The 27571-nt window shown below is 45.8% G+C and overlaps 1 protein-coding gene across 1 annotated transcript in view; it reads left to right on the top strand.

Moving 5' to 3' along the window:
- The window catches only part of LOC113449869 (solute carrier family 12 member 9-like), a 124902-nt gene that overhangs the window by 38432 nt on the left and 58899 nt on the right, over positions 1-27571 (top strand). Inside the window, exons 5-8 of the mRNA XM_026721002.2 lie at positions 1213-1320; positions 1436-1547; positions 10493-10650; positions 19347-19426. Of these exons, the coding sequence (XP_026576787.2) occupies positions 1213-1320; positions 1436-1547; positions 10493-10650; positions 19347-19426 (458 nt within the window). The remainder of the gene's footprint in view (positions 1-1212; positions 1321-1435; positions 1548-10492; positions 10651-19346; positions 19427-27571) is intronic.

Consider the following 27571-nt stretch of genomic DNA (forward strand, 5'->3'; position numbering starts at 1 on the left):
AAAGTCAATGGGGAAGCCTTATTCACTTAATGACGATGTTACTAACTTAACAACTGCAATGATTCACTTAATATAAGACCACACCTAGAGTACTGAATCCAGTTTTGGTCACTGCATTATAAAAAAGAGGTTGAGACTCTAGAAAGAGTGCAGAGAAGAGCAACCAGGAGGATTAGGGGACTGGAGGCTAAAACATATAATGAATGGTTAGAGTATAGAAACTGGGCTTGGCTAGTCTAGGGAAGAGAAGGACCAGGGGAGACATGATAGCATCTTCCAATAGTTGAGGGGCTGCCACAGAGAGGAGGAGGAGGGGTTCAGGCTATTTTCTAAAGCACTTGAAGGCCAGACAAGGAATCATGGATGGAAACTGAACAAGGAGAGATTCAACCTGGAAATAAGGAGAAACTTTCTGACAGTGAGAACAATCAACCAATGGAACTGATGTTGCCCTCAGAAGTTGTGGGAGCTTCATCACTGGAAGCTTTCAAGAAGAGATTGGACTGTCATTTGTCAGAAATGGTGTAGGGTGGTGATGGAGAACCTATAGCACGCGTGCCACAGGTGGCACACAGAGCCATTTGTGCCAGCATGCGAGCTGCAGGCAAACTTACCTCACTGCACATGTGTGCGCCTCACAGCTGATTTTTGGCTGGGTTTGAGGCCCTTTTGGCCTCCCAAAGGCTTGAGGAAGGCTTCTGCAGGCTTTGTGGGCCAAAAACTAGCCCCATTTCGTCACTTCCGGTATTTTCGGAAAAACAGGAAGTGACAAAACGGGGCTAGTTTTCGGCCTGCAAAGCTTGCAGAAGCCTGCAGAAACCTTCCTCAAACCTTTGGGAGGCCGAAGAAGGCCTCAAACTGGCCGAAAATCAGCTGTGAGGCACAGTGCAGGTAAGGGAGCAGCGGGGTGGGTGGGTGATTGTATGTGAATGTGTAGCGGGCGTGTGGGGGCGCGCATTGCCTTCTGGGTGCTGGCATGCAAGCACGAGCATCCAAGCGCGAGCGTCCAAGCGCGTGCACAATTTTCGGCACAGGAGCCCAAAAAGGTTAGCCGCCACTGGTATATGGTCTCCTGCTTGGGTGGGGGAGGTTGGACTAGATGACCTAAGGTCCCTTCCAGCTCTGATTATCTATTATCTGTTATATTCGTGGCAAGAAAGGTTGTTAAATGGGGCAAAATTCACTTGAGAACTGACAATTCTCTTTTTGCAGCGGACTACAGCGTCGATTACACAACTGGCCGGCTGATGAGCTTCAGCACTGTCTTTGCCGTCATGTTTAACGGTTGCACAGGAATCATGGCTGGGTCAAACATGTCAGGTGCGTGGGAATCTCCCAGGCTGGGAGGGGAGGATGGGTAAGAGGGAAGGCCAAGGCAGGAGGGCCCCTCCTTTTCCCTGGGATGCTCTTTGAGCAACGTCTCGTCTCGTTCCAGGCGATCTCAAGCGGCCCAGCTATTCCATTCCTCGGGGCACCATCATGGCCGTGATGTTCACCTACATCGTGTACAATTTGTTGGCGGTTCTCCTGAGCTGCACCTGTGACAGGTAGGTAGGTGGTGGGCTGCCCACCAGGTGGCGCACCTATTCTACAGCAATCCTATGTGAGGAAGAAATCCTCTGGTCAAGGTTTCTCAAGCTCAGCAACTTTGAAGCGGCGCGGACTTCAACTCCCAGAATTCCCCAGCCAGCATGCGCTTCCACGCTTCTCAAAAGTTGCTGAGGTTGAAAAACCTTCCTTCCCTCCCTCGCTTTTCCTTGCTTGCTTGCTTGCTTCCTTCCCCCTTTTTCTTTCCTTCGTTCCTCCTTTTCTTCCTCCTTCCCCCTTTTTCTTTCCTTTCTTCCTCCCTCCATCCTTCCTTTTCTTCTCCCCTTTCCCTTCCTTCCTCCCTTCCTCCCTCCCCTTTCTTTCCTTCCTTCCTTCTTCCCTCCTTTTTCCTCCCTCTCTCTCTCTCTCCCTCCTGTCTTTCTTTCCTTTTCTTTCTTTTTCTTCCTTCCTTCACACTCACTCACCTTTTTTCCTTCTTTCCTTCCCCCTCCTCCTTTTTCTTTCCTTCCTCCCTCCCTCCCTCCTTCCTTCTTTCCTTCCTTTCTTCTGTCTATCTTTTTTCTTTCTTTCCTTTCTTTTTCTTCCTTCCTTCCTTCCTTCCTTCTTTTTTCCTCCCTCCCTCCCTCTTTCCCTCTTTCTTTCCCTCCTTCTTTCTTTCTGTCTGTCTGTCTTTTTCTTTCTTTCTTTCCTTTTCTTTCTTTTTCTTCCTTCCTTCCTTCTTCACACTCACCCACCTTTTTCCTTCCTTCTTCCTCTTTCTTTCTTTCTTTCTTTCTTTCTTTCTTTCTTTCTTTCTTCCTTCCTTCCTTCCTTCCTTCCTTCCTTCCTTCCTTCCTTCCTTCCTTCCTTCCTTCCTTTTCTTCCCCCTCCCTCTTTCTTTCCCTCTTTCTTTCCCTCCTTCTTTCTTTCTGTCTGTCTGTCTTTTTCTTTCCTTTCCTTTTCTTTCTTTTTCTTCCTTCCTTCCTTCTTCACTCACCCACCTTTTTCCTTCCTTCCTCCTTTTCTTTCTTTCTTTCTTTCTTTCTTTCTTTCTTTCTTTCTTTCTTTCTTTCTTTCTTTCTTTCTTTCTTTCTTTCTTTCTTTCTTTCTTTCTTTCTTTCTTTCTTTCTTTCCCCCTTCCTTCCTTCCTTCCTTCCTTCCTGCCTGCCTTCCTTCCTTCCTTCCTTCCTTTTTCCAGATCAAAAGATAGAACCCCCCATTCCGCTGCCTGAAATGGATCCCTGCCCCATGCTGCTCATTTTCCTCTTATCCACCTCTGTTGCCTCCATTTCGGTCTTAAAGCAGCCACTCTTGTTTCATTTGGAAATCCAATTGCTTAGCCTGAGTTCCATCAAATCAGGATCTCTGGGTATAAAATGCCCCACGCTGCATCCTTCAATTGACTCGCACAAATGAATAATCCCGTTCTAATCCGCCTGCCTTCTACCAGCCGAGTTCAGGAGTTTTCCAGTGTTGGAATTGACTCTGAAATTCAAAAGTTCGGCGAGGGAGTTTTCTGGTCTCAGATCAGCATTTCCCAAACGCTCCCATTTTAAGACCTATGGGCTTCAACTCCAAGAATGCCGCATGCTGGCTGGGGTGTTCTGGGAGTCGAAATCTGTTAAGATATTTAAATTTTATTTAAATTTAGCAGCTGGAATAGTGAAAGATTATGCAAGTGAACCAGAACAGACAGTTGTGATTGATTGATTGATTGGAGAGGGCTGGCTCCCGCGTGAGGCAATCTGTGCTGTGATTGGTTGCTGTGGGTGTGGAAGGGGAGTTTCCCTTTTTTCCCGCCTTTTTTCTTCTGTGTTTGTGATTTACCTCATGATGGTTTCCTATCTTGTCTGCTGTAAATATAGTTGCTAAATGTATTTATTTGTACAAAACTACAAGTTTGGGTCAGTATCTCTGACTTCGTTTGGACAATTGCTGCGCAATTTCCCCTGACCATTAATCTTGACCAAGACTAGTCAAGGACTACCTGTATACATCCACTGATGTGCAAGAAACCCTTTAACAAATACCTTAACACAACTCAAACTGTTGCGTTAAGATATATAAATTTAGTAGCTGGAACAGCGAAGTGTTGTGCAGTGAGCCAGAACACACAGTTGTGGTTGGCAACATGTCTATGGAAATTCTCAGACACCCAGGCCATGGTTGTCTTTTTCCAGGAGGCAACCGGACTTTCTTCATTTTTGTTTTGAAGTTGTTTCGCTTCTCATCCAAGAAGCTTCTTCAGTTCTGACTTGGATAGTGAGGAATGGAAGGATTTATATTCCTTGCAGACAGCTGGTCATTTGCATCCTTTCAGAAGGTCATTGAGACCACTTGGAGGTTGATCTGTGTCCCCAAGGTTACCTGAGTGGTGCAAATGGGAGTAGAGCCGTCTTGGAACTGCTAAAAGTATTGCAGACTGGAGATAAATGATGTTGTATCCCTCCCACTCTGCTGAGAGGGCTGTTCGGTTTTGACATAGATGGCCTCTTGGACCCCACTTTCAAACCTCTCGGTCCAAAATGCGGACTTGGCCGTCTTCAAAAGAGCGGCCTTTGTCTCCTAAATGGAGATGGACTGTTGAATCTAGTCCTGAGGGGTTTGTTCTCCTAGGTTGGGCCAGGCGGTTTGTGAAGTGGCTGTTTAGTTCCCCCCAGGGCTCACGGCATTGTACGACTTATACTATGTTGCTTACAATGCAGTGAGCCCTGTGCAGATCTGTACATTGCCCATATATCTGATTGTCTCTGGGCTACAACACTTGTCAGATTCAAAAAAAATTTGACTACCAGTTCTGGTGGGTGTGGCAGAGGAAGGATACTACAAAATCTCCAGTCAGGGGTGGTATTGGCCGGTTCTCTGAACGGCTCAAAATTTCCGCTAGCAAGTTCTCCAGAAATGGTCAGAACCTGCTGAATACCACCTGCACTTTCGACGGTTCCAAGAAGGCTCCACACCCATTTGCACCGCTTGGGTGACCCTGAAGACATAAATAAACCTCCAAGTGGCCTCAACGACTTTCTAAAAGGATGCAAACGACCAGCTTTTCTGCAGAGTATAAATCCTTCCGTTCCACACCCATCCAGTCAGAGCTGAAGAAGCTTCTTGGATGAGAAGATCTCCTGCTTGAGCGGGGGGTTGGACTAGAAGATCTCCAAGGACCCTTCCAGCTCTGTTCTATTCCACACGCATGCACGCACGCACACACACATGCACGCGCGCACACACACATTTCCAACACATTTGCATGTCCCAGACAACCAGAAAGATGCACGCCTGGCCTTTCCTTGGGGGCAGTACCCCATGGGAGGGAGGGGGCCTTAAAAAGACAGGGTTTCCCACATCTCCAATCCAGGGGAGTTTTTGCAAAAAAACAGGATTTGGATAAAAGAGGATGGCTTTGTGCAAGCCGTTCTACAAATCAGACTTTGGATAAAATGTGCCTCTCTCTCTTTCTCTCCCTCCCTCCGTGTGTGTGTGTGTGTGTGTATACATGCCTGGGTGGGGGGCATGGGGGAGAGCACACGCTTTCCTGCCTTGTTCTCAGAACAGCGCATGGCTTGTTAATTTTCTGCTCTGCAAAGTGCTGCTATAAATCGTGCGAGGCCGGGCCAGCCAGCAGGAATTGGTTAGAATTATAGCTGTCATGTTCTAATACCTTAATGCACAGCCATTGCTCATAATGACAGGGGACAGGACTGCTCGCAAACCCCGTGCCTGACATGCTGTGCAACCCTCCCCCCCCCCCCCGTCCCTCGGCCCTTTTCTCCCTCCTCCACTCTGAAATGCTTAATAGGCCTCTCGGCTGCCCCTTTGTTCCTCTTTTTTTTCCACCCAGCCTCACATCTGCATGAGCTGATTTCAAAGATCAGGTATGCTTCAAAGTTTCTGGCGGTGTTTCTCAACCTTGGGAATTGTTGAAGAGGTGTGGACTTCAGTTCCCAGAATTCCCCAGTTAGCATGTCGGCAACTTGAAGATGTTGGACTTCAATTCCCAGAATTCCCCAGTTAGCATGTCGGCAACTTGAAGATGTTGGACTCCAATTCCCAGAATTCCCCAGTTAGCATGTCGGCAACTTGAAGATGTTGGACTTCAATTCCCAGAATTCCCCAGTTAGCATGTCGGCAACTTGAAGATGTTGGACTTCAATTCCCAGAATTCCCCAGTTAGCATGTCGGCAACTTGAAGATGTTGGACTCCAATTCCCAGAATTCCCCAGTTAGCATGCCGGCAATTCAAAAGCATGTGGACCTCTCTACTCCTAAAATTCCCCAGCCAGCCATTACCACTTATTTGCCATGGTGATTAAGCACCACGCTATAGTTGTTAAGTGAATTACATCGTTGTTAAGTGAATCCAGTTCCCCCACTGACTTTGTTTGTTGGAAGCTGTCTGAGAAAGTTGCAATTGGGAGTCACATGATCCCCGAGATGATGCCACTGTTCTACATACATGGCGGTTGTCAAGGGCCTGAATTTTGATCATGTGACCATGGAGATATCGAAATGGTCATAAGTGCAAGTCACTTTTTTCAGTGCCATTGTAACTTCAGTCACTAAACAAATGGTTTTAAGTCAAGGACAACAGTAGAACAGTAGTTTCCATCCATTGCTTCTCGTCCTTTCCTCAGGGGCTTTGGAGAACAGCTTGACCCCCCCTTGGAGGTCATCTAGTCCAACTGCTCTCGCAGGAGACCTATACTATTTCTGATAGATGGCTGTCCACTATTTGATTAGATGTCTCCAGTGTTGGGGCGCGCACACAATTTTCGAAAGCAATTTGGTTAACTGTCCTCACTGTTAGAAAGTTTCTCCTTAATCCCAGGTTGCTTCTCTCCTTAGTTAATTTCTATCCGTTGTTTCTTCTGCCTTCAGATGCTTTCGAGACTAGCTTGACTCCCTCTTCTCTGTGGCAGCCCCTCAGATATTGGAACACTGCTATCATGTCACCCCTTGTTCTTCTTTTCATTAAACTAAACCTACCCAATCCCAGCAACTGTTCTTTATGTTTTATCCTCCAGTCCCCTAATCGTCTTTGTTGCTCTTCTCTGCACACTTTCTAGAGCCTTAGCCTCAGCGGTGGGATTCAAATTTTTAAACAACTGGTTCTGTGGGCGTGGCTTAATTGGTGGGTGTGGTTTGGTGGTCATGTGACTGGGTGGATGTGGCTTGGTGGTCATGTTATTGGCTGGGCGTGGCCAACTCAATATCACATCGAGTGATATCTCCTCGCATGGCCTTTCATGACTGTGGGGATGTTACAATAGTCGTAAGTGTGAAAAATGGTCATAAGTCACTTTTTTCAGTGCCATTGTAACATTGAATGGTCACACCACACAAAGTACCAGCAAAGGAGGGGGAAAAAAACTCCAGAGAAGTTCCTGAGACAGGAAGTCTAGTCCTGCCAAGAATGTAATAAGGGTTAACGGAGAGGCTGTTTCTGTAAGCGACACCAGAATGTTTCCTTCCTGCCTTCCTTACAGGATTAGGCCAGTAATTTCTTCTAACAACCGGTTCTACGAACTGCTTAGAATGTTAACAACCGGTTCTAGCGAATAGGTGCGAACCGGTAGAATCCCACCCCTGCTCAGCATCTTTTTTACAGCACGGCCACCAAAACTGGATGGCAGTATTCAAAGTATGGTCTTACCACATTTGGAATAAACTGCTGGGGTTGAGAAAACCCCACGTTTCGGCAGGACTGCAGCCCCAAGGTGATCTTCCCAGCCTGGACCGTGAGCTAAAGGCTGCAGAACCTACCACATATCCTCCGAGGCTCATGGTAGTTTCCAACCAACCTGCAGTCTCTCTGTCCACCTGTTCAGCGAAAACAGAAGGCTGCTATCTGGTCCCCCAAACGTCCAGAATGGTCCCCTGAAGCCCCAAACTACCCAATCCGCTGTGCTACTCCGCGAGGTGATCAATTTTCAGGCTAATTAGGTATTAATTGCCGAAAAGACAGCAGCTTTGATAGCCCATGCAAATTTATCTCCCACCTGCTCACTGCCTCTTGTTAAAATCCAATTAAATCCCAGCCATTTGTATAGTTTGATGTGTTAAGCGAAAGTTAAGGTATCTTCTCTTTTTAGTGGCTTTATTGAGTTTTGCCCGTCTGGTTTTTTTTTTTCAACGTGCCGGGCTTCCATCAGCTGCTGTCTCGTTAAAATGGAAGAAGCGATTACAAAGTGATCAGTGATTGATTTAGCAGAATTTTTTTTTTTTTTTTGCAACGGGGATGGTGTAAAGGCAGTTAGTTGCCTGTGTGCTGGTGGCGATACCTTCTTCTACAGGGCCAAAATCCCTGGAAGAGGATAAGGCCAGAAAGCAAGGCTTCTATACAGGTGGTTCTTGATTTACGATCACAATCGAACCCCCTAATTTCTGTTGCTGAGCATGATAGTTAAGTGAATTTTGCTCCATTTTAGGACCTTTCCGGCTGCAGTTGTTAAGTGAACCACTGCAGTTAGGTTAATAACATGATGATTAATGGAATCTGGCTTCCCCATTGACTGGTCAGGAGGTCGCAAAAGGGGATCAAATAGCCCCAGGACGCTGCAAACGTCATAAACACGAGTCAGTTGTCAAGCGTCTGAATTTTGATCACGTGCAATGGTCGGAAGTGTGAAAAAAGAGTCCCTGAGTCACTTTTTCAGTGCCGTGGCAGCTTTGAAGAATCACTAAGTGAATGGTTATAAGTCAAGGACCACATAAAATCTCTTTAAGGGTGAAATTGGGGAAAAAATAGAGAATATTGGAAAGTGCAAAAATAGCAACCCATTTTATAATGAGCGAATTAAGATGGGATCTCTTTGAAGGATACGAAATGTTTCTTCCCAGTTTTCTCGCCACCTGGGCTGAGTTGCTCTTTACTTATTTATTAGATGTTTTATGCCTCCTTTTATTACTTTATAAGTAACTCATTGAGGACATACCTAATACGTCTTCCTTCTCATATTTTTCCCACAACAACTCTGTAGAATGGATTGGCCTGAGGGAAAGTGATTGGCAGAAAGTCACCCAGCCAGCTTTCATGCCTAAGGCAGAACTATAACTCATAGTCTCCTGGTGATCGACCCAAAATCACCCAGCCAGCTTTCATGCCTAAATTAGAACTATAACTCCAGTCTCCTGGTGATCAGCCCAAAGTCACCCAGCCAGCTTTCATGCCTAAGTCAGAACTATAACTCCAGTCTCCTGGTGATCGACCCAAAGTCACCCAGCCAGCTTTCATGCCTAAGGCAGAACTATAACTCCAGTCTCCTGGTGATCGACCCAAAATCACCCAGCCAGCTTTCACGCCTAAGTCAGAACTATAACTCACAGTCTCCTGCTGATCGGCCCAAAGTCACCCAGCCAGCTTTCATGCCTAAGGCAGAACTATAACTCAATCTCCTGGTGATCAGCCCAAAGTCACCCAGCCAGCTTTCACGCCTAAGTGAACTAGAACTCACAGTCTCCTGCTGATCGGTCCAAAGTCACCCAGCCAGCTTTCATGCCTAAGGCTGCTTATTTTATTGTTTGTTAAATTTCCTCCCAATGGGAACTCTTTCTCAAATTATATCTGTTCTGTGTATCACTGGGACCAAGATAGTTAAACTAGGAGTGCCTGTGTGTATGTGTATGTGTGCATCTCTGTGTGTGTTTGTGTATTTATATACCATGACCTGGTCTTGAGGTGGGCTTTTGCATCTAAGCCCGGGTCTCTTAATCCTGATGTGATGATGTAGTAGTTTCTTCTGTTTTCTTCTCTTCTTGCGTTGTTTTACGATGGTCTTACTTTATGTGTCATTTAGAACTTTTGGAATGGAAACGGCTTCAAGGGAGTAAAAAAAAAGTCAAAATGACAGTCACAACCACACAATCAAAGCCTCACTCCAGTTTTAAATGCAAACACTCAAAGGGGTACAGGTAGTCCTCAATTTGCAACCGTTTATTTAGTGGCCGTTTTGCGCTTGACCTGTCCCACAAAAAAGGCTAAAAAATTGTTTTAGAAACTGACAAGAGTCAACTTCAAAATGAAATTGATAAGAGTCATCTTCAAAATGACATCTACAAAAGTCAATTTCAAAAATAAAATGGACAATCAATTTCAAAGATGAAATGGACAATCGGTTTCAAAAATGAATTTCAAAGATGAAATTGACAATCAAAAAAGAATTTCAAAGATGAAATTGACAATCGGTTTCAAAAATGAAATTGACAAATCGATTTCAAAAATGAAATTGACAATTGATTTCAAAGATGAAATTGACAATTGATTTCAAAGATGAAATTGACAATTGATTTCAAAGATGAAATTGACAAGATTTCAAAGATGAAATTGACAATTGATTTCAAAAATGAAATAGAAATTTTTCATGCTTGTCACCGTCACAATGTCCCCGTGATCATGTGATCAAAACTCACTTGGCAACTGACCCATATTTATGGCTATTGCTTTTGCGACCTTTTGACCAGCAAAGTCAGTGGGGAAGCCAGATTCATTTAATGACTGTGTTACTGACTTAAGAACTGTGGCCATTCACTTCACAACTGTGGCCAGAAGGGTCATAAAAATGTGGCAAAAGCCACAACAAACATCTCGCTTAGCAAACTGAATGTTTGGGCTCAGTTATGGTCATAAATCAGTGGTCTTCAAACTTGACAGCTTTAAGACTTGTGGACTTCCAACTCCCAGAATTCCTCCTCCAGTCATGTTAGCTGAGGAATTCTGGGAGTTGAAGTCCATAAGTCTTAAAGCTGTCAAGTTTGAAGACCCTTGTCATAAATTGAGGACTACCTGTAGTATCTTCACAAAGATAATTTCTTTGAACTGATGGCCCTGGTTTTTGCAAAAACAGGGAGTTATGCCTCAAATATACTGTAATTGCTTCAAGATTACAGGACATTATGATGATAGTCAGGTGTTGCCTATGTGACTCCATCATGCAGTGTTCTTCTACCAACATCCTTCTTTCTCTAGGTTTCTTCTCCAGAGGGACTACAGCTTTTTGAAGGACATCAACATCTGGCCTCCTTTTGTCATCATCGGGGTCTACTTTTCGACTCTCTCAGCTGCCATGAGCAACCTCATTGGGGCCTCCCGGATCCTTTATGCTTTGGCCAAAGATGACCTCTTCGGTGAGTAACCAGAGAAGAACATAGCAATGCTGTAGAACAGAGGTCTCCAAAATTGGTAACCTTAAGACTTGCGGACTTCAACTCCCAAAATTCCTCAGCCAGTCCAACTGTCCCAGCCAGTCTAGGAGTTGAAGTCCACAAGTCTTAAAGTTGCCAGGTTTGGAGGCTGGCTGGGGAATTGTGGGAGTTGAAGTCCCCAAATCTTAAAGGTGCCATGTTTGGAGGCTGGCTGGGGAATTCTGGGAGTTGAACCCCAAAGTTTCCAGATTTGGAGACCCCTGCTCTAGAAAAGCAGCCTTCTGTCACTCAAGAAAATTTGGACTTCATTCCATCATAAATGTTGTGGATTCAGAAGGCCCAAAAGGATGAGCTAGGTCAAACGTTTGCCAAGCTCCCAAAGGTGCTTTTCCAAGAGGCAACTGGACTTTCTGGTTTTTCTTTGGAGGCATTTCGCTTCTCATCCAAGAAGCTTCTTCAGCTCTGACTGGATGATGGGGAATGGAAAGATTGATACTCCTTGCAGACAGCTGGTCACTTGCATCCTTTCAGAGGGTCGTTGAGGTCACCTGGAGGTTTATCTGTGTCCTCGAGGTCACCTGAGTGGTGTAAATGGGCATGGAGACTTCTTGGAACTGCTGTCACAAAACATGACCTCTGGACACTGCAACCGTTGCAAATATGAGTCGGTTGCCAAGCGTCTGAATTCTGACCACATGAGTTGCAACGGTTGTAAGTGTGAAAAATAGCTGTAAGTCACATTTTTCAATGCCATTGGCTGTAACTCGAGGGCTACCCGTATTTAACTCTTGAATTTCTCATACCTTACAAAATTGATCACAGATCTCCTGCCTAGGTGTATTATTCTGTTACGTTCTTTCTCTACATTTTCACTTTCTATAAGTCTTTACTGCTTCTATCCATGGCTTCAGTGTCATACAGTAAATCGATTTTTTAAAAATGGTGGTGGAAAAGTGCTAATTGTGGTACGTTCACGGCAAGTCACAACACACGAGCCCAGTGAGAAATGTTGCCACCAAAAACAGCTCAAAGCCCAGGTTGTGATTGATCAGTGACTGGTGAGATGCAGAGGTGGTCTTCAGCTGGTTCTGACCACTTCTGGAGAACCGGTAGAGGAAATTTTGAGTAGTTCGGAGAACCGGCAAATGCAACATCTGACTGGCCCCGCCCCCATCTCTTCTCTGCTTCCCATTGAGTCCCAGCTGATCGGCTGGGTCTCCTTTGGTTGCCCTGCAGAGGAGAACGGAGCTGGAAAGCAGGTTAGTGGGGTGGGGAGGGAACGGGGATTTTGCAGTATCCTTCCCCCAGGAGTGAGGAGGGAATGGAGATTTTACAGTATCCTTCCCCTGCCACGCCCACCAAGCCACACTCACCAAGCCTGACCACGCCCACCAAGCCACGCCCACAGAACCGGTAGTAAAAAACATTTGAATCCCACCACTGGTGAGAAGGGGTTTCTGACTAAAAGAATAACGTGGAGTTTGGATGAGAGACGATTATCTCAGGCAGCCAGGCTCTTCTTGAAAAAGCCAGGCCTGACCAGGTGGGTTGATGGATGGGGCACCACTCAGAAAGCCACAGTTATGAGCCACGGAGAAGCTGAACAAATCGTTGCAAAAGAAGTCGAGGGCATCCAATTTGTGCAGTATGAAAACTCCACGTGTCTCTGCTAAGGAGCTCAACCCCAAGGTAGTTTTATTTGTTTTTACTTCATGGGTGGAAAGAAGAATTAGAACATTAGTTGAGGAAAACCATTTCTATCCTGCCCAGTAGTGGATGAAACTGATCTCTTTCATAAGCCGGCCATATATATAAAAAAAAATTTTTTTTTAAAAAGAGAGAGAAACACATACATCTCTTCGAACGTGTTCCCCAGCACAAATCTCTCTCTGCTTTGTTTCGGCGGCCATAGCAATATCGCCTGATGCAGTTAGAGAATTTCTTTACTCATTATTTTATGACCCTAATAATGCATTGCCCTAGTGAGGATTTGGGACTTCTCGCGGCCTCTTGCCTGCTTTATAGAAACGTATCATCCTACCAGGGACACAATATTTTTCTCGCGAATGGCCAGGAAGGCGTATGCCCAGCAATGGTGTTGAAAAAGCCAAGAATCTGCAGATTGCATGGCTACCCAGAGAGAAGGTGGAATTACAGTTTTAATAAATAAATTTCTGCCCTCAGACCCGACAAATTCTGCAGAAGTTTACGAGAATATAAAGGCACCGTAATAAAGAGCATACATTGTCGCTTTGGTTTCCTAGAACAATAAAAACAGAGTTATAAAGCCACAGGACTGGGAGGTAGAAATGACCCCAAAACCTCTTTGATAAATCAAAATCCTTTTGCTGGGCACCCAAGAAATGGGAAGTTGGGTTTAGTGGATCTGGAAAATGGTTCCACATTTGGGGGCCTCTACTTAAAAGGCCTTTTCCTGTCTCATCCTATTGCCTGGAGAACATCTTCTGATAGCCATGATTTATAGCCAGGGGAAGAAGCAAAAGCCGTAGTGGCATTGATGGTGTTACCTAGTTTGGTAATAAAACGTCTTCAAGAATACCACCATTCTCAGAGAGCACCAAGGACCACATAAAAGCTGAATTAAGTGATGTGTGCAGTTTCTTATTAAATTAAAAAAACGTTCAATTGGTCCAACCCCTTGTGGATTATGCCTTGCATAGAAGACCTATATTCAGGTACTCCTCAACGTACAACAATTCATTTAGTGTCCGTTTGTAGTTACAATGGCACTGAAAAAAGTGACTTAGGACCAGTTTTCACACTTATGACGATTCTGGCATCCCTGTGGTCATGTGATCAAAATTCAGGTGCTTAAATGACTCCTACTTATGATGGCTGGAGTGTTGGGATAGGTCTTAATTTCAGGGAAATGTGGTGTGTGTGTGTGTGAGAGAGAGATGACCCGGGGCGTAGCTCAAAAGCAACAAAGTCACAAAAGTAGGTAAAGTCCCTTTAATACCTCCAACTTGGCCCCCAATGTCCAGTTATCATCGGCTGGAGACAAAACTCTCCCAAGAACAGTTTTCAAAGGGAAAAAATTCAATCCGAACACAAAGTACATCTAAATTATAAATAAAAACCAACACAAACCACGCTGCAGCAATTAACGAGACAGGGCAGGATAAGGAATTGCAGACTTCAAAAGATAACGAAACACACACAGTTGGGAGGACGCCGGAACCCAGATAAGACGTAACAAACAAAGATACTTCATGCTTTGCTTCCAGCAAGGTGCTGTGCGCAAACACCCTTTTAAAATCCTGTTTTCCCAGCTGCAACTAATGAAGGAAATCAGGGCCCTTTTCTCCCCCGTAACCCACATTGCTCCCTTATCCATTCCTCCCTGCGTGCCCTAGGATGAAGAGGGGGTGGCCCTGGGTCTTCCTCTGAATGCCCAGCCGGACTGTGCCTTGCCCAGTTTCTTCTACAGCCACTGGAGCCACACTCCCTGTCAGCTGGTCCCCCTCCCCCTCGGAATCAGATTCCAACAGGGGCATGACAGTGTGTTTGTGGGCACACGGGTGTGTATAAACTCAATAAGGTTGTGGCTGCAATAGTATTATTAATGCCTTTATTATTTTTTACTTTCCTCTTTTATTGGCTGTATTCTTCTTCTTATATTTTATTGTTTTGCAAGTACACTGAATGTTTCTGTATCGGACACAAATACCTTGTGTGTCTAACCACACTTTGCCAAATAATAATAAAGTACTGGTAGTCCTTGACTTACAACAATACATTTAGTAACTGTTCAAAGTTAAAACAGCACAGAAAAAAAGTGTCTTATGACCGTTTTTCACACTTACGACCATTGTAGCATCCCTACGGTCACCGAATGAAAATTCAGAGGCTTGGCAACTGTCTCATATTTATGACGGTTGTGGCGTCCCTGTGTCCTACGACAAGCAAAGTCAACGGGGAAGCCAGATTTACTTAACAACCCCGATACTGGCTTAAATCTGCAGCGATTCACTAAACAACCCTGGCAAGGAAGGTGTGATGACCCAGGGTGGGATACAAAAGCAACCAAGTCACAAAAATAGGTGAAGTTCCTTCAACTTGGCTTCAAAGGTCCAATTATAACAAATAACAGATAATCAGAGTTGGAAGGGACCTTATAGGTCATCTAGTCCAACCCCCCCCACCCAAGCGGGGGACCCTACACCATTTCTGACGAATGGCAGTCCAATCTCTTCTTGAAAGTCTCAAGTGACGGCGCTGCCACAACTTCTGAGGGCAAGGTGTTTCATTAAAACAGGAGCTGGCTTCCCTTTCTGTGTTTCCAGTTGGATTCCTCCTTTCTAACCAGTAGCATCTTCACTGTATCCCCCAGCTATATTTGATGTCCTATTGGGGATCTGCCCCCAATCTGGAACACCAGTTCACCAATTACAGAGAAAGTCTCCTGTGATGACCCAGGGTGGGATACAAAAGCAACACAAGTCACAAAAACAGGTGAAGTCCCTTGAATTCCTTCAACTTGGCCTCCAAGGTCCAATTATCATTGACTGGAGAAAAAAACTCCCCCACAAACAGTTGCGAAAAGGAAGAACTTCAGTTCCAACTCAAAACACATATAAATTATAAATAGAAAATACAACAACACAAACCAGACTGAAGTAATTAGTGAGACAAGGCAGGATAAGGGCTTGAAGACATCCACAGATATCGAAATACACACACTGGGAAGGATGCCAGAACTCAGATAAGAACTGACAGACTAGAATTATTTCAGGCTTTGCTTCCAGCACTGGGCCATGCGCAGTTTGTCCTATTTAAACAGTCCTCACAGCTACAGCCCATGAAGGGGATCAGGACCCTTTCCTCCCCCATAGACCACACCATTCACGTTTCTCCCTTATCTGCTCCTCCCTGCGTGCCCTAGGATGAAGAGGGGATGGGCCTGGGTCTTCCTCTGAATGCCCAGCCAGCCTGAGCCCTTCCCCAGTTTCCTCCACAACCTCCAGAGCCACACTCCCACTCCCTGTCAGCTGTTCCTTCTCTCCCTCGGAGTCAGACTCCAACAGGAGCACGGCAGAAGGTCATAAAACGGGGCCCAAATTCACTGAACAAATATTTCACTTAGCCACATCCATTTTGAGCTCCATTGCTCTGAAAAGATATGCTCTTAAAAGAAAACCAGGCCTTTTATTTCTAAGTTCCACTTTTTACGGGGCCTAAGAAGGAGAAGCATTGAAGCAAGTGAGAAGTTAACGAAGCTCTGGACATTTTTCTTTTGTCTGAGGAAATGGGCTTTAAAATGGCAAAGAGCAAAATGTGCAAGGGAGCGTAAAGTGTAAAATATGAGGGCAAAAATATCTAATGGCACAAATGAGCCGACAGGTATTGGAGTGACGGTAACCAAGAAAGTATAGCTCAGTGCAAAGACAGATCCAGCTATAAGGGAAAAACAAGGAAAACCAACTTCCTACTCAGAGATCGTTAGAAAAGAATTGTTATAGGTAGTCCTTGACTTACAACCATGTTTCTTTACCTTAGCAACTTTTAATGTCAACTCCTAAAATATTTCTATTGTCTTTTTAGAATTGCCAACAGAAAGGGAGGGGGAAGCAGTGCGGCAGCTTGCGTTCCATAAATGTTTTCAAAGAAAGTTTCTAGGTGACTGAAGTTTCTGCCGTGCAAAATTCTAACTGGAGAGTGTGATTGATGACTCTTGGCTATGGATGTGTCCCATTGGAGAATGTGTATTGTGATACACCCAGGCAGTGCCAGCATGTTTACTCCTAATAAATCTTCTTTAAGTTTTGGAAGTTCGGCTCGAGACTCATGATTTAAATGGGGGTAACGGCCAGAGCCCTGACAGCTAGCCAACTCTGAGACACATCATTCATTGTCATCCTTGACCCTGGTTTTCCCCCTACCCCCTGGGTGTATCGTAATTCATATATTCTCCAATGGGACACATCCATAGCCCAGAGTCATCAATCGTGTTCTCCAGTTAGAATTTTGTGCGGCAGAAACTTTGGTCACCTAGCTGCTATTCTTTGAAAACATTTATGGAATGCACTTTCGGTTTGCAAGCTGCCGCACTGCTCCCCCATCCCTTTCTGTTGGCATCTCTAAAAAGACCAGATAAATATTTTATGTGTTCTAAATGAACTGTATAGTGTATAGTGGATTTATCTGTGGTTTTTTAGCCTTTATCTCCAAATAAAATTATAACAGTATGATAGATGTATACAGATAGTCCTTGACTTACAACAGTTCATTTGGTGACTTTTAGAAGTTACAGTGGCCCTGAAAAATTAGAATGGAATGGAATGGAATGGAATGGAATAGAATAGAATAGAATAGAATAGAATAGAATAGAATAGAATAGAATAGAATAGAATTCTTTATTGGCCAAGTGTGGTTGGACACACAAGGAATTTGTCTTGGTGCAAATGCTCTCAGTACACATAAAAGTTATGACCCTTTTTCACATTTACGACCATTGCAGCATCCCCCATGGTCACATGATCAACATTCAGCCGCTTGGCAACTGGCTTATATTTGTGACGGTTCCAGTGTCCCCGGGGTCATGTGATCCCATTTTTGTGACCTTCTGACAAGGAAAAGTCAATGGGAAAGCCAGATTCACTTAACAACCAGGTTACTAACTGCAGTGATTACCTTAACATTTATGGCAAAAAGGTTGTAAAATGAGGCAAATCTCGCTTAACCAATAACAATGGAAATTTTGGGCTCAGTTGTGGTCATAAGCAGGCGTGGGCTGCTACCGGTTCACACCGGTTCAGATGAACCGGTAGGTAATTTTATGGTCGCTTTATGGCCAGTTTGGTGAACCAGCAAATCCCACCCCTGGCTGGCCCCACCCACCCCTCCCCTTCCCTCCCCTCCCAGGAGTCCCCACACAGTCCATTTTAGATGCCAGGTAAGTACAGGGCCCCCTTGAAGGCTCAGGGAGGGTGAAAAATGAGCCTCTCAAAAGCTCCGGAAGGCCGGAAACGAGCCAATTTCTGACCTCCAGAGGACCTCCGGAGCCCAGGGAGGCCATTTTCACCCTCCCGGAGGCTCAAGAAAAATCCTCCGGAGCCCGGTGAGGGTGAAAACAGCCCCTCGCCCCGCCGTGGTGCAGGAGGCCGATTAGGCCACGCCCATCATGGCCACGCCCACCCAGCAACCGGGCAGAGAACCAGTTGCTAAAATCTGTGAAGCCCACCCCTGCTCGTAAGTCAAGGACTACCTCTATACAGTTCTGTTTGGCACTGAGAGCATTAGGGGAGGCCAAGATATTTTTCCTTCTGACATTACGACTCCAGTTCATCTAATGACACTAAATGGGCGCCTATTGAGGACGTACAAAAGGAAGGATAATTTTACTCAGCACGCAACTGGCTTGTGGAGTTCCCTACTGCAAGTTGTAAACACGGCCATGGATTTTCAGACTCCTTTAAAAAAAAAAAAAAAGGGAACTGGACGTACTGACAGAGAATAAAGGTTCTCCGTTCCTTTTTAGTTATTATGTTAGATAATTACGAATCCATCAAGTTCTTGGGAAATGTGTTTCCTGTCTTTTTCCTTTCTTTGGCAGAAAAGAATATTTCATTCTTAGAGAGCGCCGGACATCTCAATTTCTAGAGAAAAAAAACCCCATACAATCATACTTTTTAAAATTGAGGCTGGTAATAACTAAATTGGGGAGAATTTAGTTATAACGTCCATCTTTTTTTTTAACATCGCTTGCGAGTTGGAAACTTTAGTGTTTCTCAACCTGGGCAATTTTAAGGTATGTAGTCTTCAACTCCCAGAATTCCCCAGCCAGATGGAAGGGCCACATACCTTCAAAGGAATTCTGGGAGTTGAAGTCCACATACCTTTAAGTTGCCAAGGTTGAGAGACTCTGATCTAAAGGAATAGATTTGATTAAACAGGCTTTCTGCTGCAATCATCTGGAGCTCTGTAGAAAAGTCTTCCCGAATAGAATAGAATAGAATAGAATAGAATAGAATAGAATAGAATAGAATAGAATAGAATAGAATAGAATAGAATAGAATTAGAATTCTTTATTGTCATTGTACGTATATACACAGTATTCGTACAACGAAATTCACATAACACCCAGAGACCAGACTCAACATGCACACACACATGACGATCCCCCAAACACCTCCGCGCCCACCAAAATTCCCCACCTCCTAAAAACACACAAGAGACCAAGTAATACTGTCCAACAGCTCCCTGATGGTGGGTCCTTAAGTTCATTGTTAAATGCAATTATAGCTGTGGGATTAAAAACTGTTCAGAAAACGTGGGGTCCGTGTTTGAATTGTTCTGTATCTTCTGCCAGAAGGCAACCGTGCCACAAAGATTGTGAGCAGGATGGGAAGAGTCTCTGAGAATGTTGTGCAACTTCCTCAAACAGTGAGATGTGAAGATGTTGTCCAGGGCTGGTAGCTGGAACCCAATGATATTCTGAGCAGTTTTAATGATTCTCTGTAGAGCTTTTTTGTCCGCTACGGAGCTGTTCCCATACCGTGCAAGAATGGTGTATGTCAGGATACTGTCAATGGTGCTGCGGTAGTAGAATAGAAGTAGATACTGAGATAATTAATTATCCCAAACAGAATTGTAGTACAACCATTCTTTCATTTTTCTCCCCCACCTCTCTGTACTGCCTGTCCCTTGGGATAAAGGCAAAGTTTTGAGCCCAGCGAAGCAGACCTCGCGTGGGAACCCCTGGGTGGCTGTCATTTTCTCCTGGATCCTTGTACAGGTGAGTTCGGTGCTTCCTCTTTTTCCTATCGTTCTGTGACATGCATTGCCAGGGAACATTTTTCCCTATCCATTAGAACAGGGGCAGCCAGTGGGCTGATAGCGGTTCGCCCAGGTTTGGGAGAACTGGTAGCTAATTTTATTATTTTTAATGGATGGTTCGGTGAACCAGCAAATCCCACCCCTGGCTGGAGTCTCCGCATGGCCCGTTTTGGATTCCAGGTAAGTACAGCGCCTGCACGGAGGCTCGGGGAAGGTGAAAAACGGGCCACCTGGAGGCCAGAAATAAGCCGGTTTCCGGTTTTCAGGAGCCTCCCAGGGAGGCTGTTTTTGCCCTCCCGGAGGGTCGAGGAAAGCCTTTGGAGCCCTGGCAAGGGCGAAAATCAGAGATGGTCTTCAGCAGGTTCTTACCGGTAGCGGAAATTTTGAGTAGTTCGGAGAACCGCCAAATCCCGCCTCTGACTGGACCCGCCAACCCAATCTATTCTCTGCCTCCCGTTGAGTCCTAGCTGATCGGCTGGGTCTCCTTTGATTGCCCTGCACAGGAGAACGGAGCTGGAAAGCAGGTTAGTGGGGTGGTGAGGGAATGGGGATTTGCAGTATCCTTCCCCTGCCACGCCCACAAAGCCACGCCCACAGAACCGGTAGTAAAAATTTTTTGAATCCCACCGTTGGCGAAAATGCCCTCTCCCATCCCGCCGTGGTGCAGGCAGCCACGCCCACCCAGACAACTCAGGCCGATAACCGATTGCTAAAATTTTTGAAGCCCGCTCCTGAACGGGGGTTTCAAACTCTTATTTCATTGAGGGGCGCATCAGGGTTGTGTTTGAATCTCAGGGGCGAGGCAAGGCCAGGCGGTCGTGTCCAGCTCAGTGTCACTTAACCGAGGTTCCGTTTTCGGCTACGATGACCTCCTGCAGCCCTCTGCCAGCCAAAACTAAACTTGGAGAAGCCCCGCACAGCCTGCCCGGCCTCCGTTTTCATTGGCAGAAGCACCACAGGCCGGTCCCTTGCCTGTTTCCAGGGAGGCCTCACGGGCCAGATCTGAGCACCTCCTGGATCCAGCCCCCGGGGCCTTGAGTTTGATACCCCTGCATTAAGCAAGAAACCGTGATTTCGTTTTCTTGGAGCTTAACCGTTCCAGTGAATGCAGGTGACTGGATTAGTTTAGGATTTAGGGAAGGCAGGTTGCTCTCGTCTTGCGAACACGATTGAGCCCACAATTTCCATTGATTGCTAAGCGAGAGAACTGTTAAGTGACCTTCCCCCATTTTTACGACCTCCCTTGCCAGCGCTTGTTAAAGTGAATCACTGCCGTTGTTAAATTAGCAACACAGCCGTTAAGTGGATCGTGGCTTCCCCCGTTGACTTCACTTCCCCTTGATTGCGTGACCCCACCGAGGACACGGCAAGTGTCATAAATAGAAGTCAGTTGCCAAGCAGCGTGTGAATTTTGATCGTGTGGCCATGGAGAGGCTGCAACAGTCGTGAATGTGAAAAGCAGTCGCAAGTCACTTGTTTCAGGGTTGTCGTAGCTTGAAACGGTCACTAAATGAATAGCTGTAAGTCAAGCACAACATCAGGGTCTGAACTGGTTAGCTTTCTGAGATCAACCAGAGTGTTGTGGGTGCTGCCATCTGGCTGTAAGAGGAGAAATAGCCCCACTGTGGTTTAAATGGTGAGTAGTTCTGGAAACTTGGGGAAGAACTTTTAAAAACAGAATAACAGAACTGGAAGGGACCTTGGAGGTCTTCTAGTCCAACCCTCTCCTCAAGCAAGGGACCCTCTTCTGTTTCAGACAAGTGGCTGTCCAGTCTCTTCTTTAAAGCCTCCGGTATTGGAGCACCCAGCACTTCCAGAGGCAAGCCGTTTCATAGAATAGAATTGATTAGAATAGAATTGAATTGAATTGAATTGAATTGAATTGAATTGAATTGAATTCTTTATTGGCCAAGTGTGATTGAACACACAAGGAATTTGTCTTTAGTGCAAATGCTCTCCGTGTCCATAAAACAAAAGAGACATCCGTCAAGAGTCAAGAATCATCAGGTACAACACTTAATGATAGTCATAGGGTGTGATCAGCAATCAAATCATACTAGGAAACGGTCAGTATAAATCGTAAGGATACAAGTGACAAAGTTACAGTCATACAGTCACAAGTGAGAGGGGATGGACGATAAGGAGTGATGAGAAGATTAATAGTAATAGTAGTGCAGACTTTGTAATAGTTGAACAGTTTTGAGGGGATTATTTGTTTAGCAGAGGGATGGCGTTTGGGGAAAAACTCCCCTTGCGTCTAGTTGTTCTGGTGTGCAGTGCTCTATAGCGTCTTTTGAGGGAAGGAGTTGAAACAGTTTATGTCCGGGATGTGAGGGGTCTGTAAATATTTTCACAGCCCACTTTGACTCGTGCAGTACACAGGTCCTCCATGGAAGGGAGGCTGGTAGCCATTGTTTTTTTCTGCAGTCCTAATTATCCTCTGGAGTCTGTGTCTATCCTGTTGGGATGCATTACAAAACCAGACAGTTATAGCAGTGCAGAGGAAGGCTCAGTCATTCCTCTGTAGAACTGTATCAGCAGCTCCTTGGGCAATTTGAGCTTCCTGAGTTGGCGCAGAAAGAACATTCTTTGTGGTGCTTTTTTGATGATGTTTTTGATGTTGGTTGTCCATTTTAGGCCTTGTGATATGATAGAACCTAGAAATTTGAATTATGTTCTGACCCCGCCTTAGCAAAACCAAGAAACAGGCTCCTTATCCCAAACCCCCTCTTTATTTAGTCACTGAATTCAGGGCATTCACACCAGCAGTGGAATCCTGCATGCCTCACTACCAGTTTGATGATCGTGCATGCAGCTTTCCCCACACCAGCTGAAGCCTGCAGCGCCAATCAGCTGAGAGGATAAAGAAAAGCACAAAGGCGTGATCGCGGGAGGCTTTTTTTTTTTTAGCTTTACTACCAGTTCGGGAAAACCGGTCTGAACCGGTAGCATACCAGCACTGATTCACACACACAGAAATGTCCAAGTGATAATCCTCCCAAGGGTCAATTGCAAGAACAGACCTTGTCAGTCCTTGGATAGCTGCCAGGCCGAGAGCTTCCAGTCGCAAAGCTGTAAACCAAATACCTGGCAAGGAGTCTCTGTGAGGCACGAACTCTGTTAAGCAAATCCTTCAAAAGAAATATGGTCTCCTGCAATCACCGCTCCCCTTTTGCTTGTATTTATTCCCAAGAAAGGGGCCATTCAGCATCTGTGTGTGCCTTTCCTTCTGAGTTGGCCCGTGTTCCTTAATTGTTCTGCTCTCCTGACAGCCTTGTGCATACGCCCATCTGGGACAGGCTCCAGCTGTTCTTTTCCCCCACTTATCGCCGACTCTGAAGGCAGCTGGGAAATGTCGGCCCTCTCTCTGCTTCTGACGCAGAGCATCCATCAGGGCCTTCCCCAGACTCCAGGACTGGCGCAAGTTCCTCCCCAACTCCCTCACTGTCCGAGTCTGTCGCCAGCTTTTCTGGCAGCTGGTGGGTCAATACAGATTAATAGCTTGCCAACTCTATTGCTCCTGCTGCCCTCGCCACTATCCATGGAACAGCTGACTGGCACGCCAGATGTTGAGGCTCACCTCTGTTCCTAGGCTCACAGAATCCCCCAAAATCTAGTCCTTGACTTAACAACAACTGCCGTGTTGCCTTAACCATCACTCCAAAAAAGTTCGTAACTTCGGACATGACTCTCTTAACAACCTCTTCACTTAGCAACGGAAATTCTGGGCCCCATTGTAGTCATAAGTCGAGGACGACGTGTTAAGAAGCAGGGGCAGATGCGAATCCTTCCCTTTCTGCAAGGGAAGTGAAACAGCGGAGGAGGCTAAACATTTTGATCGTCATGTGAATCGGGGCCCCCAATAATTTCTTACCACTTTGGTTGTCACCGCTGAGTTTTCTAATGCCTTTCGGAACTGTCACCCGGAAGACAAAGTGAGATAAAAAATTGCCCTGGCAGGACACGCTGGAAAATATGCATCTATCTATTTTTCTTTTCTGGAGATGCAAGCTGGTGTATAAATTGATTGAACAAATAAATCAGGACGATGCCCTAGAAACCCAGTGGGGACATCAGTGACGTTAAATAGTATAGAATTCAGGACAGACACAGAGAAAACTGCATGAGGTATGTTTGTTGTCTTTGAGTTTTTTTTATTTTTACATATATAAACAAGGCAGGATAAAACAATCTGGAACTGGGTATGTCTAGTTTGATGAAAAGAAGGCCTAAGGGTGACATGATAGCAGTGTTCCAATATTTGAGGGTCTCACAAAGAAGAGGGGTTCAAGCTACCCTCCAAAGCACCTGAGGGCAGGACAAGAAACAATGGATGGAAACTCATCCAGGAGAGAAGCAACCTAGAAGTAAGGAGAAATTTCCTGGCAATTAATCAGTGGAACTACCTGCCTTCAGAAGTTGTGGGTGCTTCATCACTGCAGGGTTTTGAAGAAGAGACTGAACAAACATTTGTCTGAAATGGTAGAGGGTGTGATGACCCGGGGCGTGGCACAAAGGCAACACGGTCAGATAATCAGTAGGAGTCCCTTTATTAGCTCCAACTTTGCCTCCAATGTCCTGGTTACCTTCTGGGCTGGAGAAAAAGTCCGAGGAACAGCCTTTGGCTGCAGAGAATCAAGTCCAAAACATGGTCAACAAAAACTGTAACTATAAGTCCAATCAAGGCAAGATGAGGTAATTAGTCCGGCAGGACAAGAGAAGGAATTCCAGATGTGAAGGCACGGCAATAACTGAAATTTGAGCCCTCGTCTCATATTTAGACTCTTATTCCTATTGGAGAGAAAGTTCTTTACAGGTAGTCCTCGATTTACGACCCCAGTGGAGCCCAAAACGTCTGTCGCCAAGCGGGGCATTTGGGAAGCGTATTTTGCCCCATTTTTTACGAGCTTCCTTGCCACAGTTGCGAGGAGAAATCACTGCAGTTGTTCAGGTAATAACATGGTTGTTAGGTTTCCCCGTTGACGTCAATTGCCAGAAGGCCGCAAAAGTGAGTATCCCATGACCTTTGGGACACCGCAACCGTCATTAATATGAGACAGTTGCCCAGCGCCTGAATTTCGATCACGTCACCATTGGGAATGCTACAACGGTCTTAAGTGTGAAAAACGGTCACAAGTCCCTTTGTAACTTCAAACGGTCTTTAATAAACTGTTGTAAGTCAAGGATTACCTGATAGAAAATTGTTCCAAGAGATGGTTTGAGTTCAAGGAAAGATTCAACCTGGAAATAAGGAGAAACTTTCTGACAGGGAGAACAATCAACCCATGGAACAGGAGTTGCTTTCAGAAGTTGTGGGTGAGCTTCATCCCTGGAGGCTTTCAAGAAGAGATTGGACTGCCATCTGTCTGAAATGGTGTAGGGTCTCCTGCTTGGGCAGGGAGTTGGACTAGATGATGTACGAGGTCCCTTCCAACTCTGATTATCTGTTATCTGAGTTAGCAGCTTTGAAAACATCAGAGGAAAACCAAATGCATAGGTACAGTATATGTGGTACCTTGCTCAATAGCAGTAACTATGAGGCGGATCTCGGAGTCCTAGTGGACAATCACTTAAATATAAGCCAGCCGTGTGCAGCAGCTGCCAAAAAAAGCCAACACAGTCCTAGGCTGCATAAACGGAGGGATAGAATCAAGATCCTGTGAAGTGTTAATTCCACTTGATAAGGCCTTGGTAAGGCCACCCTTGGAATACTGCACCCAGTTTTGGTCGCCGTGATGTAAAAAAGATGTTGAGACTCTAGAAAGGGTGCAGAGAAGAGCAAGAAAGAGGATTAGGGAAATGGGGGCTCTAAAATATATGAAGAACGGTTGCAGGAACTGGGCTTGTCTCGTCTGATGAAAAGAAGGACTAGGGGAGACAGGATAGCAGTCTTCCAATATTTCAGGGGCTGCCCCAAAGAAGAGGGGGTCAAGCTATTCTCCAAAGCACCTGAGCTACAGGGACAAGAAGCAACGGGTGGAAACTCATCAAGGAGAGAAGCAACCTCGACTTAAGGAGAAATTTCCTGACAATTAGAACAATTAATCAGTGGAACAACTTGCCTCCAGAAGTTGTGCATGCTCCAACACTGGAGGTTTTAAAGAAGAGATTGGATAACCATTTGTCTGAAATGGTGTAGGATTTCCCGCCTGAACAAGGGGTTGGACTAGAAGACCTCCAAGGTCCCTTCCAGCTCTGCTATTCTAAATTCTGAAAAATTGAGAGGGGAGTTAGACCACTTCCATAGATAGTGAGACTTTATCATGCAGCTCCAGCCGCCATTTTGACTTCTTTGCCCTCTGCCCTGCTAATATTCTTGAAAGAGCGGTTCTATCAGTAGCAAATAAAAGCTAGGCTGGGGTGTCTGCTGGCTACACTGAAAATCGCCACGATGGGCTTATGAGAATATGATTAACCCCCCCACCATCCAGAAACTTTTAAAAAGTCCGAAAATATTTCCTGGGATACTGTCTTCATGGTCTTATCTTTCAAATAACATTTTGATCTACCCGGCGTAGGTTTATAGTGTCTCACTGCCTCCAGAGACCAATTTTTGGAGAGAGCCACCACATTTGGAAATGCAGGGATAAAAATGCATTAGAAAAGGAACACGGGAGATCAGCGTTTGATCAAACAGTTTGCCAAGGTTCAGCACAGAGGAGAGAAGTCGCGTTAGAAAAAGTTTTTTGGGTGTGGGTGGGAGTGGGGTAATGTTGGCGATGGGGTGGGCTTCTGCTTTGGCCTGTATAAGAAGTGGGTCCCATAAGCATCTGCTAAGCATGGCTCTGCTTTCATAGAAGACAACAGGGTCAATGTTTCAAGAATTGGGGACTTCAACTCCCAGAATTCCCCAGACAACATATGTGGACTTCAGCTCCCAGAATTCCCTAGTCAGTATAGGAAGACCTCAGCTCCCAGAATTCCCCAGCCAGCATGCACAGATTTCAACTTCCAGAATTCCCTATATAGCATGCATGGACTTCAACTCCCAGAATTCCCTAGCCTAAGGGTCAAATTGGCTGCCCGCATGCTGGATGCATCACGCGCAGGCCACGCCCACCCCAGCTCCGCAAAGGAGAGAAATACCTCAAAGCATCACGTGACGGCAATGTGATGCCGCGAGTTATTATACCCGCGCCCTAGTCAGTATATGAGGACTTCAGTTCCCAGAATTCCCCATGCAGCACACATGGGAGAGGTGGGTTGTCTACAGCCCCAGAAGTGCTCTATTGGAGAATGTGATTTATGACACACCCTGGGAGGAGTGGGGGGACAGGGTCAAAGGTGGGTAGTAAATTACGTAGGGCAGAGCCAGACTGCACTTGGGAAAGGTGCCGACATGTGATAAATACATAATAAATAATTGAATTTCTTTTGAGACTTGGCTTGAGGCTCATGAATTAATTAGGACAGCGGTGGCTAACTTTTTGGGGCTCCTGTGCCAAAAAATTGTGTGCATGCTTGCATGCTTGCATTCATGTGCCAGCACCCAGAAGGCAACATGCGCCTCCCCACGACTCCTACACATGCGCGCGCAATTTCCCCCCGCCACCCCCTTACCTGCGCTGCACCTCACAGCTGATTTTTGGCCAGTTTGAGGCTTTTTTTAGCTTCCCAGAGGCTTTAGGAAGGCTTCTGCAGGCTTCTCAGGCCGAAAACTAGGCCTGTTTCATCACTTCCGGTATTTCCGGAAAAACAGGAAGTGATGCAACGGGCCTAGTTTTTGTCCCGAAAAGCCTGCGGAAGCCTTCCTAAAGTCTCCGGGAGGCCGAAAAAGGCCTCAAAAACCGTCCAAAAATCAGCTGTGAGGCGCGCGCATGCGCAGTGAGGTAAGTTTGCCTGCAGGTCGCATGCCGGCACAAATGGCTCTGCGTGCCACAGGTTCAGACCGCCCAGGTCTGAGCCGCAGGTCGTGCCAGAAGCGTCTGGGCCGTTTGGTCCGATGCCCCCCCACCCCCATCCCGGTTCCGGTGTGTCTGAGCACGACGAGCTGATTCCGTTCCCGAAACGGAGGCCAAGCCTGTCTTCTCCAGAGAACTCCCGCCATCTAATCTGCGGGTGCTGTTATCTTCGCCTCTCTGAATGACACGGTAAATTGGACAAA

The sequence above is a fragment of the Pseudonaja textilis genome, chromosome 4 (genome assembly GCF_049901715.1).
Source record: "Pseudonaja textilis isolate UNSWEBS1 chromosome 4, rPseTex1.2, whole genome shotgun sequence".
Classification (NCBI taxonomy): Eukaryota; Metazoa; Chordata; class Lepidosauria; order Squamata; family Elapidae; genus Pseudonaja; species Pseudonaja textilis.